Below are 13,771 nucleotides of genomic sequence, written 5' to 3'. Positions count from 1 at the left end.
TAGAAAACTCAAAAATCCTATCTCGAAATATTAGAATATCATGAAAAAGTAATTTTTGTTTTTTTAATTGCATCACAATATTCTAATTTTCTGAGACAGTCCTGTATATATCGCCGTTTCATTCTGGTTGAGTATTTTTCACCCTTATTATTCCTTTATGTTGTCCATTATTATCCCTAATGTTGTTGTTGTATCTGTTGTCTATTTATATTTATACTATGTATATATATATTTTGACATTATAAGTGTTCCACTGCTGTGAGAAATGACTTTCCCCCCGGAGATGGATGAAGTTAATCTTATATTATTCTCTGTAGCAGATAATGTGCAGCAGGTGAGAGTGTTTAGTGAATGCTAATTGGTCTCGGCCTCCTATTGGTCCCTGCCAGGGCGCCGGCCTTATTTTACTGGCCTTGACGTCATTTCCGGGAGACGCCAGGACTCTGGGAGAGCGAGCTGAACGCTGCAAGGTCGCTTTTCACTCTTTTACCGGGAAATTGCTTGTTTTATGGGGGAATAAAAGCACATTTTTGTCTTTTCTTTCAGATCCGACGCGTGTGTTCGTATCTCGTGATCTCTGGTGAGTTTTTGTCCTGCGTGATTTTGATGCGCAGCCACGGATGAGTGTCGCGCACACCTTCAGTTTGTGCGCGTCGAGGATGTTTGAGGTCGATGTTGGTGTCTGGGAATGAAGGAGCGACCAGAGTTCATGTGGTCGCTGCCTTTGCTTCCTCGCTGCGTCACTTGGAACATCACTTTTTATTTGTCCAGTCAAAGTTTGCTGCAGACTTAAATAACTTCCAGATCTCTGCACCTGTGCTCCTCTTCAGGCTGAAGGAAGACTCTTCTTACGGGACTGAAGATTCTCCTGGATGGACTTTTGTTTCTGACAGCAGGAGAAATGAGTTTCCTTGCAGGCGGACTTGGAGGAATGTTCTGGAGGTGAGAAGATGTTGGAGTCTCTGAGCCACAGGTGCTGAGATACATCGGGGGGCAAAATAAAACACAGGATAAATATTTATTAAATGCAAAAACTTAAGGTTTTTTTGGAATATAAATAGGAAAAACAAATTATTCTGGAATACTTAAATAATTTGTTTAATATTTTACACTACATAAAAATATGTTTAGTTAAATTATGAGTTAGAAATATGAACTAATCAAAATAACATTCAAATTCCTTTGGTTCTATGTCAATTTATATAAACTTAAATATACCAAAAGATTTTGCTCCTGCAAATATCTCGTCAAATTATAAATGTTAGAAATATGAGCACATAACATTTTCATTGATTAAATGTCTAATTTCTCAGTAATGCTCTGCTTGGATGAAGACGTCGGCAAATATTTACAAATAGTATGGACAAATATTTGTCAAATAGATGAATATTATTCTGGAATAAACTTAAATAGTTTAATATTTTACACTCCATAAAAATATCTTGTTAAATTATACAAGTTAAGAATATGAATTAAAAATCAAAATATTCAAATTCCTTTGCTTCTGTGTCAATGTATAGAGAAAATAAACTTAAAAATCCCATGTCAAAATTCTAAATGTTAGAAATATGAACATGTGACATTTTCATTGATTAAATGTCCATAATTTCCTCAGTAATCTCAGCTTGGATGAAGACGTCCAAGTGTCCGTCATGTCAGTGCTTCATCCACACAGAGCAGGAGATAAAATCTTCTTTCACTCGACCGTCTTCTTCATCGACGGTCGTCTCAAAATCGATCAGCGATTGATTTCTGCTCTGCTTATATTTGCCGGCGTCCCTTTTTTGTCCGGACGTAAAACTCTTTCACAGCAGCTTTAGATCTTTAACAGAACCTCTGAATGTCAGCTTGTTCAACGCCTGCTTTCTGTATCTTCTGGTCTTCCAGGTTCTCCTTGTGTTTGGTCTCAGATGATCTTCTCTGCAGCCACTGGAGCTCCACAAAGGAGACTCTGGTTTCCCTGCAATGTCAGTAAACATCTGCTCAGCCTCACCACTTTTAAAGCCTCCGTTTGCATCATCAACTTTTCTCTGGAGCTTCATGAGGTCCATCTTTGCAATCACTTCCAGAAGCCAGACTTGGAGATGGGAGGTGTTGCATTATGGGAAGTGTAGTATTGAGTTATCAGCGCTTCCTATTGACAGGCCGTTAATAATAATAATGTAAAATCTTGTGGGACAAATATAATTCCACTGCAGGCCAGAGTTTGACCCATGAGTTGGATGAAGTGCAGAAGGTTCCAGAGATGAGTGGACGTTTGGTGCAGAGCTCATGGACAGGTTTGCTTCAGTGCAGGAACACGGAGGGAAAGATGGAGGTAGACTTTGCAGGAAGGATGGAAATGACTTCAGTGGATCCATTTTATAAGGTGACTTAAGAGTGACTGGAGGCGAGCACTTGTTGAATAAGAAAGATCCAATATGTCTGTTTCTGCAGAGGTTGGACACCAAAAGTGTGTCCACTGACCTCTGAAGCCACCAGGCCTTGTGAGTCCTGAGGGGAGAAGCAGCCTCGTGTCCTCCTGTGGGATATTGGCTCTTAGTCCAGGCCGGATTCCAACCTGCCCGACGGCCGGAGCGGAATTCGCCGACTCGTCGTATTCAAGCAGTCGGTAATAGAAATTCTGCGTCTCTAAAGACGACTGGACACAAAGTGACTGCTTGTTGGATTTGAAGGAAAGAAGGTTTGTAACGTGTCCATGTTTGTTTTGCAGACGTCACAAGTGTTTCGTAACGTCCACAGATGGACGTCACAAGTGCTTGGCAAAATAATGGTAAGTGAAGTGCTAAATTTTGTGTTCATGCAATTTTAATTCATTACCTTTTACTGATCTCTTGTGTTAATTCTAATGTTCTTTCAGACGCCGTCCATAAATGTTTGTGCTTGCAAGGATCCTGAGCCCCAGAAGTAGCCTGTCAACACAACCAAGGTAGTGTGTGTGTATACTTGTGTAAAGTTAGCAAATCTTTGAGCTGTCTTTTAAATGCTTGTAGTTTTTCTGCTTTGACAATAAAGTGTCCATGTACACCTGATATCAGTGTCACTATTTTTTAATCTTATTTTATCCTTTCCCCCATGTTAAACATTTTTTCTACAGTTTAGCTCAGAGTCTGACAGCAACCTGTGTTCTTTTGGTCCAAAGCTAATCTTCAGTGTTTCTTCCTAATGTTGCACTTGGAAATAATCCTTCACTTTGAGATTGACTTGCAGTATTTCTGTTTGAATGTTTGACTGTTAGTCAAAATATTGAGTAGTTCAATCATTCACTGACTGCTCAGCACAAATAACCAGGATGTGTTTGCATGTTTTTAAGCTGCACGCAAGAAAACCGATCCAGAGCAGTGAGCCGCTGCAAATAAATTAGATATATAACATTTTTTCTGAAACTCTGGTGTCCAGCCGATATACAATGCAATCACTGCATTGACAGTGCCTGTGCACGTGCTGCCCGTACATGCTACATCACAAGTGACATCAACGCACCTGTGGAAGATCTTCAGTGGACGCACACAGAGGGAGTGTTGATTCCCAAGGAGAACGCAAAGGATATGGAAGAGTTCGGATCAATCTGCCTTCTCAGTGTCGAGTGCGAGGCCTTCAAGATCCTTTCCAGCACCTCGTGAGAAGAACATCTCCATCTGTGCAGAAGGGAAGAGTGACTGCTGATCTGTGAAGCTGGAGAGCAGGACGGTCATCCAAACCTTCTTCAGATACTGTAATCAAACTAATGAGCTGGTCTTTCCAGTGAGGTTCTTGGGGGTGTTACTGCAGAAATAAGATAAAAGTGGGATTTTCGGGGGGCTAGAATTTCCAGATATTGAAAAGTCAGTCAGCATTTCAATGTTTGCTATCAGCAGATCTTTGACCGGGTGCTGTCGTATGAAACTGTATCCGCGGGAGCCTGACTTGACCCTCCTGGGTGTGAAGGGGATATAACCCCAATTTTTTGGGGGCCAAAATTGTGAATAAGCTTTTATTCTGCATGAAGACTGAAGGTTCAGGATTCAAGTCTGAGGTCCGGCAGGTCTGGATATAGATATGCATGCTATCATTTGTAAAATGTCTGATTCTGTCAAATAAACCTTTTCCTTCCGATGAAGTCAGACGTACGTGCACATCTGGATATACAAGTCAAAATTCACATGGTGGAGAAGGTTCCGATCCCAGACCGACATAATATGGATGTTGGCATGTTTTTATACGTGCACACATTTGTGTGTGGAGAAATGTTTTTTTTTTCTTTCTCTCCTAAGTGTTTTGTGTAAAGTCAGCAAAATGTTTTTTAATGCTTGTAGCTAAAGTAAAATAAAGTATCCATGTGTGAAATCAGTGTCCCCTATGTGGTTCAAAACCTAAGTGCCTCACCCAGTTTTTTCCCTAAGTGTTTTTCCTCACAGTGTAAGGTTGTATACGTGCAACCAGGACATGTCCATCTGATGGGTTAGCTCAGTGCCTTAAGCCACTGGTGCTGTGAGTGGGCATCACTGGTTCAAGTCCAGTGCCAGGGAGCAGCCACAGTGGGTCCCAATTTGTTGCAAGAGCCAAATGAGTCTAAGTACAATTGACACACAATTTTTTTTTTCTAAGTACTTTTTCCCTCTAAGTGTGAGGGTATATAGGAGAAACCCGGATTTAGTCTGTGTGACTGGTTAGCGCAGTGCCATAAGCCACTGTCGCTGTATGTGGATACCGCTGGTTCAAGTCCAGTACCGGTTCACGACAGCCCCGTCGGGTACCCGCCCGACGCAAGGCCGAACGCCAGGTCGGGTCCCAACCCCGATACAAGGCCGACGCGGGGGAGTGACAGGCGAAGCAAGGAGCAGGGCGAGAGGCAGACAGGCCGAGAGACAGGGAGGAGGGGGCCCCACTAACCACGGCCCCCCGGGGGGACTTCGGGGGTACAGAGAGGGAGGGATGGAAGGATGCGCCGTAGAACCCGCCCTGCTACAGAAATTTCAAAAAAAAACGGCTGTGGCACTTAGGTTTTTTTCCACATAGGGGCCCCAGAGACACATTTTGGGGGGAGGAAGATACTTTATTTTTTTTGACAAAGAAAAAATAAAGACAAGAAAAAAGAACAGGAGAAAAAAAAAACAGAAGAAAAATAAAGAGAAAAAAAATAAGACAAGAAAAAAGAACAGGAGAAAAAAGAAAACAAAATGAGACAAGAAAAGAAAAAAGAAGAGAAAAAAATAAAGATAAGAAAATACAAATTGAAAAAAGGAGAAAAAAATTAAGACAAGAAAACAAAAAACTAGAAAAAACAGGAGAAAAAATTAAGATAAAAAAATTAAAATTAAAAAAAGGACAAGAAAATAAAAAATACAAATTAAAAAAAGACTAGAGAAAATTAAAGAAAAAAATACACATTTAAAAACAAACATTTACAATTAGCAAAAACATACAGCAACAGGATTTGCTCACTTTACACCAAACTATCCAGACTGCAGACGCTACTTCTGGCCTTCAACACACCTACAAGCACAAACACAACATTTAGACATGCAGTGTCAAACACCTTACAATTAAACACATAACATTCATTTGCACACATACAAAGAAACACTGCTCAGCTTAAACATCTTACTGACTTCAACAAAGTCACTGCTCTTAAATAGCAGCAAACAACTAACATTGGGTTTAACACAAAATAACATTATACAAAATTAACAAGAAAAATTAAGCACTTCACTTACCATTACTTTGCCAAGCGCTTCTTAGGACAATCTGAAACACACAGATTCTCATGACACTTTGCAAAAGAAACATAACATTCCATCAAGGCTTCTTACCTTCAAGGTTGTTTCTGGATGCAAATTCTCAGTCTGCATTCAAATCCAACACACAATCACTTCAGTGGCCAGTCGGCTTTAGTGACAAACTATTTGTTTCATTATTTGTCAATGTCCAGATAGTCTATTATTGGTACATTAAGCCAATCTTAGGTTTGCCAGTCAGTAAATTGCATGCAATCCATCAAGTTGTTTTAGATAGACAGGATTACTTATCTCTTTAGAGTACAAAGATATATGTACTATATACATGGACTTGAACCAGTACCTTCTGCTTCAGAGGATCAGCCCACTGATGCCAGATCTCCTAAACATATATCCACATAAACATGTGTTAAATATCAAGCAAATGCACTGGGATCCTTCCTGCCGAGCTGATTGGAAGGATTTATATTGATATGCAGGAACAACCTTCTTTGAGAGTCAGTCAGCTATATAGTTGAATAAATGGGAATATAACTTGTAACCTTGAAGCCGTGGGATTCATATAAGACCGGCTAGTAGACGACATTCCAAGAAACCGCCTGCATGTCAGCGAAAACATTTCAACAATCTGCAAAATAGTTGCCTCACTAATCTTCAGATGACCTCATGTGTACAACATGTAGTCCACCTGCACTCTTAAGTTACTTTATAAAATGTGTTCACTGAAGCCATTTCCATCCTTGCGTTCCTTTGCTGGACCCTGAACATCACTAACTCATCCCACCTACAGGTCCACGGCCCTTTAGCTGCTGACATGGAGCTTCACATCCTCAATTTCAGACTCATGTCTGACTTTCTATCTCCAGAAAGTTCCTTAAACTCCTTCTCCAACTGAATCTGCTCTATCTTTGCATCTGTTCTCCTGGACACTCCGTACCTCCACCTTCTGTTCCAGACTTTCCTTTCCACCAGTACCCTGTAGGTCATCAACAATGGCCGTCCCTCCTGACCTCCCTCTGCATTGATCTGGCCTGCACCCCACTGAGGCTGCACTAACTCTGTCCCCGTCTGGGGCCGAGAGACCAAACAAGGTCGGAATAAAAGTATGCAGACACTGAGTTACGGGAAACGTATTTATTAACACCATGCAGACAAAGTGGAAAGTCTTTGGCTCCTAAGCGGCTCGAGGACCAGAAAGCTCGGCTCGGCTCTCCGGCGGCTTCCAACTCCAGCAGAACTGAGCACCGGTGAGCTGCAAAGCCTCAGTGTTCTGAAAAGCAGACTCAGTCATTAGACCACACACACTGAAGACTGACACGTTGCAGCAGAAGCTACTGTTGTAGCCAAGAACCGGCAGACCTGCTTAGTCTTGGGACTAACCCGATCACCTGAACCTGCTTACCTAAGTGACCGTGTCTTTACCCAACTCAGCTGGCAAAGTTAATCAAAAGCTTCACGTAACCGTTGGAACACAGCGACTAAGGTGGGATGACCAGACCAACGGGACAATTCAACTCATCTCGGTCCACTAACATTTTGAAACCCGCTGAAACTTTGCACAAAAAAATCTCAAACTGAACACCGTTCAGAACATCAGCCACTTTAACAATCCAACAACTAGTTACTCCGGGTATAAACAGTGAGCAAAGGAATTTCAGTGCTTAAACTTTATAACTCCAGCCTTTCCAGTTAAATCAGCACATCAGTGCACTTCTGCCACCAATGAATATTGCCTAATTTTGCCTTCCTGATCTGAAACATGTCCCTCACCATTAAAGTTTCATTGACTCAAACAGCTTTAAACAATAAATCTTTAAGTTTCTTGGCAGTTCAGACCAATTCTTTGGTTCAATGAATCACTTAGTGCAGTAAAAAAAAGCAACTTCGAAATTCTACCAAAAAATTGACTGCAATTTCAAAACTAAAATAAATGTTGTAGTTAAATTCGGCATACTCACGCAAGCAAAAGGTGAGAGCAGTCTCAGCCGTGCACTCCCAGAGGCTCCGCCAACAGACTGACAAAAATGAGGGAAAAAAAGCAGCAAAAACGCCGCAGTCCAAAAAAAAAAAGAGAATCTTCAGTCAGGTAAAAAGAGTCTCCATGAGCCTAAACAGACGAGCACAGGTGCAAAGATCACCGGGGGTCAGAAATGTACTTAAGAAAAACTTTCATTGAATTTAAAAAGAAAAACCGGAAGTGCGAACTCACCCAACGAGGAAACAAACGCCACAACCACGCGAACTCCGGTCCATATTTACCTTCCCGACACGAAGATAAACCTCAAATATCTTCGTCGGATCTGAAAGAAAAGACAAAAACGTGCTTTTATTCCCCTTAAAACAAGCATTTCGCCGGTAAAAGGGCGGAAAACGACCTTGCAGCGTTCAGCTCGCTCTCCCCAGAGCCCTGGCGTCTCCCGGAAATGACGTCAGGGCCAGTATAATAAGGCCGGCGCCCTGGCAGGGACCAATAGGAGGCCGAGACCAATTAGCATTTACTAAACACTCTCACCTGCTGCACATTATCTGCTACATAGAATAATATAAGATCAACTTCATCCATCTACAGAGGAGAAAGTCATTTCTCACAGCAGTGGAACACTTATAATGTCAAAAAAAGTATATGTAAATAAATATATATATATATATATATATATATACATAGTATAAATATAAATAGACAACAGATACAACAACAACAACATTATGGATAATAATGGACAACATAGAGGAATAGTAAGGGGGATAAATACACAACCAGAATGAAACAACATAAATAGAGTGAAAAGAATACAAATCGCGACAATTTACTCAAGAAAATAAAGAGATAGAATTAAAGATCTTGAAAAAAGACAATAGAGAGGGAAACAGCGCCACAGATGAAAACACCACAAAACCCATGCGATGACCCGAAGGCAGTAACATCCCCACCGCCAAAAATATAACATCTGTTATAAAAAATATTCAGTGAATGTTCGTGACAGAGTGTCAGCCAGGATATTATCACTACTCCTCTTGTACTTTTACTCCAGGTTGTAGATGGAACACATTTCAAACAACACGTTGTCGAATAAAAAGTCCAAAGTTTATAGCAGAAGACACGAGGTGTTCCGAGGCGCTCTCCCGTCTCAGGGCTGAGCAGGCCCGAGGTCAGCTAAGATGGGGCGCGTTCGGGTCGTGGGGCTGTAAACGGTCAAACTCGTGCAAACGCTGCTTTTAGCGTGAGTCGTCTCCATCACCAGAACTATTTTTTGACTTTCTCATTCAACACAACCAGTCCAGACGACACACGGAGCGCTCGCCGACCTCGTCTATACAAGATAGTCTACCTACGTGCTCCGACCTCCGCTCTTATAAGTCACCTTCCAAAATGCATTCACTAAACCCATTTCCGTTCACACCCGCTGATAAACCTGCTGAGACCGACAGCCTGACACAAAATCATTTGGAGCTGGTTGTGATATTTGACACTGATCATGATGTCTGTCAGAGGCCGATGCACAAACAAACTGGAGATTCAACCATAAGGAAGCCACGTGTTGTCTTTCAAATAGTAATGAGGTCCACATGAGGTTTGTACAAACCTCTTTTAAGCCTTAAACGGCAGAGATGCGGCGTTTCCTAGCAGACAGTCTGGTTGTGGACAGATGGGATCAAATCCATTTTCCTCCTCAATATTTGGGCTTCGCAGTTCCAGTGAAACGGTTGCAGTTCTGCTCGGCGTGCACGAGGACAGGCACTGCGCCAGACTTTGGCAGCCCGTCGCTCGGTTTTCAGGTTTGACGGGGTTTTGTTGTTGAAGAAAAAGACTCGTTTCACAGAAAGCGAAACAAGTCTGTCCCTCAGAAATTCAATCCGATTCCTGACAGAACATGATTGAAACTTTGGTTGATAAGTTCGGTTGCACAGCCTCTGCATTTTAAGATTGCCTGGTGATCCATAATGTCGAATTCACAAATTGTGACACAAAATAAATAAAAAAAAGGAATGGACACGTTTACTTTCAAATATTAGTGAGACTCGCCGCAAAGTATTTATGGAAACAGTTTTGCCACCTTAAATAACAAATATACTTTTAAACCTTGATCGGTAATATGACTTCAGACAATATGACTGTGGAACAACAGGAAGACGGGAAAACTGGAAATGAATCGTATTTGTCTTGAAATCGACCTCGTGAAGTGGATTAAACGAACTGCATAGTTTTTCCACTTTCACTTTGAATCGCAGCATTCGAGTTTGCCTGGTGATCCATGACGTCATTGCACAATCTGAATTCTCATTGGCTCAGACGGGGCTTGAGTCCATTCTCCACCCGTCAAATGTTTCATTCTGATCTTGATGTTCGACCTGGAAGCTTCAACGATCCGTGAACATCTGAGGGGTCTGCGGACCTGGAGTTGTGACCAGCGACAATGAACTTCTTTCTACTTGTTGCGGTTGTCATGGGAACGTCCAGGGTGACGGCTGGTAAGTCATTTCGCCGGAAGAGCTTTTTCTAAGATCTGTCTCAAAGAGTTATTTTGGTCCAAAGATCATCTTCAGTGTTTCTTCTAAACATTGCACTTTAACAATCTGATGGAAACGGTAGTTATTAGTTCTGAGTTAGAGTTCATGGGTTATGGGACCAAATATGTACATTGTTTGGGCTTCAAGATCACTCCAAAGCAAAGGAGGAAGTAGAATTAGATGTGAAGAGATCCAGGAAGTGCACCATGAGGAATGTAGACAAGGGAAGGGTTCCAGTTTTTCCTGTTTGAGATTGACTTGCAGTGTTTCTGTCTGAATGTTGGACTGCTTTTCTGGTGAATTCAAAGTGTTAAGAATAGTTCCATCATTCACTGACTGCTCAGCAGAAACGACCAGGACACTTTGTGATGCACTTTTTTGACATCTTTGAGGAACTGCTTCAAGCTGTTTATAGACGTGTTCATCACAAAATGTAATCATTGGATGAAATGTTTCTTACAGTGACTCACTCCCTGAAGTATTTCCTCACGGCATCCTCTCAAGTCCCAAACTTACCAGAGTTTGTGTCTGTGGGTTTGGTGGATGAAGTTCAGATGATTCACTATGACAGCAACACCAGGAGAGCAGAACCCAAACAGGACTGGATGGACAAAGTCTCAGCAGATGATCCAGAGTTCTGGGAGTGGGAGACCCAGAACTTCATGGAGGACCAGGTCAATTTCAAAATCAACATTGAAATTGCTAAGCAGCGTTTCAACCAGACTGGAGGTTTGTTCACACACACACGCACACACACACACACACACACACACCAGTGACACTGAGTTGATGTCCATCCCATAATAATGGATGGACATCCTGTGGCTTCAGGAGTCCACACCTACCAGAGGATCTCCGGCTGTAAGTGGAACGATGAGACTGGAGAACTGAATGGATTTAATCAGGAGGCTTTCGATGGAGAAGATTTCATCTCATTGGACCTGAAGACACTGACATGGATCGCTCCGAGACCAGAGGCTTTCAGAACCAAACAGAAGTGGGACAATGACAAGGTCTATAATTACTACTGGAAGCACAAACTCACCCGGGTTTGTCCTGAGAAGCTGAAGAAGTATCTGGACTACGGGAGGAGCTCCCTGCTGAGAACAGGTAGGATCACATGACCTGACGTTGTTTCATAAACACAACAGTGTTTCTGTTTCATTTCAAACCTTTACTTGTTTTCTTGCTGAATTTGAGGAAATGAATTTGTGACTTCCATGAAAATAGTTGCTCTAGTCAATGAACCTGAACCAATCAATCAATCAATGTTTCCTTCTTTGTTCAGTGGATGCAGATTCTTGTGTTCTTTCTGCTTTTAAGCTGATTACATTCTTACATATAAGTTAAGATTTCGGGCTCGGTCGTCAACAGAAACTCTGGTGTGTTTCTCTTGACCCTCCAGACCTTCCCAGAGTGTCTCTCCTCCAGAAGACGCCCTCCTCTCCGGTCAGCTGCCACGCCACGGGTTTCTTCCCCAGGGCAGCCATGCTGTTCTGGAGGAAGGACGGAGAGACGGTCCCTCAGGAGTTAGGAGAGATCCTCCCCAACGCTGACGGAACCTTCCAGATGAGCGCCGACCTGAAGCTCCCGGACGCGCCAGGAGATCTGAGGAAGTACCAGTGTGTGTTTCAGTTCTCCGGTGTCAAGGAGGACGTGGTCACCGTCCTGGACAGAGACGCCATCAGGAGCAACGGTAAGACTGGACTCACAGGAGATGAAGGTGGGAAACGGACCTTTGGTTTCCCGTCGGCGTCCAGACATTCAGAGATGAAGCTCCACTTTCTGTCGTACCTCGTGCTTTTTCTTCCTGCTGAAGAATTCAAGTCAGGATCAGTCAAATTTAATGGGTTAACAACAACTGCAGTCTGTGAAAGACGGACCATCCTGTGTGTGTGTGTGTGTGTGTGTGTGTGTGTGTGTGTGTGTGCGTGTGCAGATGGTGACTATTTGTGTTGTGTTTTGCTTGACAGCAAAGAACGGCATCATCCTCCCTGTCGCCGTCGTCGTACTGATTGTTGTCGCTCTGCTCGTCCTGGTTGCCGTCGGATACGTCTTCTACAAGAAGAAGCCTGGTGAGAGACCTCCACACAGATGTTTGACTTTGACTCGCTGCTTCTTCACTGCAAACATCTCTGTCCCAGTGTGAGGCTCTGAGACACATTGTCTGCAAACTATTCTGGCAAAGCTGAATTATTTCTCCTCTCTTTGTATTTCAGCCAAAGCTCCTCCGTCTCGTAAGTAAAAGCCGTTTTCGTTCGATTCTCCGAACCGTGGGCAGGATGGGTTAGGGTTGGGTTAGTTGCTCCTCAGTCTTCGGCCTGGTGGAACACGCTCACCTGAACCTCTGTGAAACCACCAAAGAAGTCTTTCCTGCTCACGCTTGGTCGTGGTTTGGATCAGGACCCGGGATAATTGTGTGTTTCTGACCTTCCAGCTTCCAGCAGCGCAGAGGCACTTCTGAGGAATCCCAGTTTCAAATCCTCCTCCTCGTCCTGACGCACAAAGCTGGTGCTTCACACGGTGAGTTCCTCCTGAAAGCCGCCTTCCAGGGTTTCTTGAAGACATGGGTTTTCTTTTGTCTGCTGTTTGATGTCTTTTTGTTCCTTGTGTCTCCTCAGGCTTCCAGGTGAATTGTGGAAGTGGCTGAAGAAAGAAGACGTCGTCTTCAGCCCTGCTGGAAATTTGGAATCAGATTGGATTGGACATTTGAACATTGGATTTCTGAAGACAACCAGCTGTAAAAGTGTATTCAAAAAGGATTTTACTCCATAAAAACAGGATTTGAACGGACGACCTTCCATCCATGACCTGCTCAGCTTCACTGGAAGATGTTTCTCAGCAACACGTTCACAATTCATCCTGAGATCTGGCTCTGAGTGAAACACCACTGCTCTGCATCTACTCTGATAATATCTGGTCGCAGCTTTCACACACACTTACACACACATATATTCATTTCCTGTTCTACCTTCCTCTGCTTGACAGGAATACTTTGGGGATTTGATTCTTGGTGCTGATAAATCTGTTGTGTAGGACTAGGTGTTGGTATCCCTTGATGAAAGCATGCCTAAGGCAGCAATGAGACTCTGTGGGGTTTCAAGTGAGCGTTGGCCTCCTTCGGGTTGTCAAGTGAGCTCCCTCCTTCATGGAGGTTTGGCTGATTGGCCCACGACATCTCCAGAGGGTTCAGCAGTGAATCCCAGCGTCCCAGGTTCACTCCCTAGATGCCATCAGCTCACCTGAAGGCCCACGTTGGATCTCTTCTCCTCAGCCACAGCCACTGGCTGCCATTTTCAGCAGCCCTGGAGAAGTCCTTGACTGCCTGTCTGTGGGCACGTCCTTTAACTCCCATCTCCCTGAGTAGCCTAGATGTTGACGTGGCTATGAAACCTCTGCAGCCTACTTCCACTGGACGAACCTTCACTTTTCAGCCTTGTTGCTGAGCATCTGTGACATATTAAAGTGAGGTTTATTTGGTAGAAAATCTATTTAGATCTGTTTCTTTCCAGGAGTTTGCTGTAAATCAAGAAAAATCAAAGTTC

At 43.1% G+C, this 13,771-nt stretch overlaps 1 protein-coding gene and 1 long non-coding RNA gene across 3 annotated transcripts; one reads left to right on the top strand and one right to left on the bottom strand.

Annotated features, from left to right (window-relative positions):
- Positions 1 to 5,134: 5,134 nt before the first annotated feature.
- On the bottom strand, positions 5,135 to 8,224 carry LOC147219584 (uncharacterized). Of its 2 annotated transcripts, XR_015108043.1 has the most exons (6): positions 8,093 to 8,130; positions 7,927 to 8,017; positions 7,676 to 7,824; positions 6,061 to 6,099; positions 5,697 to 5,825; positions 5,135 to 5,475 (listed from the first exon to the last, which is right to left on the bottom strand). It is a non-coding gene; the product is annotated as an uncharacterized LOC147219584 (long non-coding RNA). The 2 variants fall into 2 exon arrangements; XR_015108042.1 differs by having other exon boundaries at positions 7,927 to 8,224.
- Positions 8,225 to 10,049: 1,825 nt separating this feature from the next.
- Positions 10,050 to 13,771, top strand: LOC147219583 (major histocompatibility complex class I-related protein 1-like). The gene is made up of 8 exons (XM_086171746.1): positions 10,050 to 10,187; positions 10,689 to 10,955; positions 11,058 to 11,336; positions 11,632 to 11,922; positions 12,200 to 12,301; positions 12,446 to 12,463; positions 12,664 to 12,749; positions 12,848 to 13,771. Exons 1-7 carry the CDS (start codon positions 10,133 to 10,135, stop codon positions 12,723 to 12,725), a joined length of 1,074 nt encoding a protein of 357 aa, XP_086027872.1. The 5' UTR covers positions 10,050 to 10,132; the 3' UTR covers positions 12,726 to 12,749; positions 12,848 to 13,771.

The sequence above is a fragment of the Fistularia commersonii genome, chromosome 24 (assembly GCF_037954325.1).
Source record: "Fistularia commersonii isolate RoL2024-O1a breed Wild chromosome 24, RoL_Fcom_v1.0, whole genome shotgun sequence".
Lineage (NCBI taxonomy): Eukaryota > Metazoa > Chordata > Actinopteri > Syngnathiformes > Fistulariidae > Fistularia > Fistularia commersonii.
The sequence above is the reverse complement of the archived record's forward strand: the minus strand, read 5'-3'. Positions and strand labels throughout refer to the sequence as shown.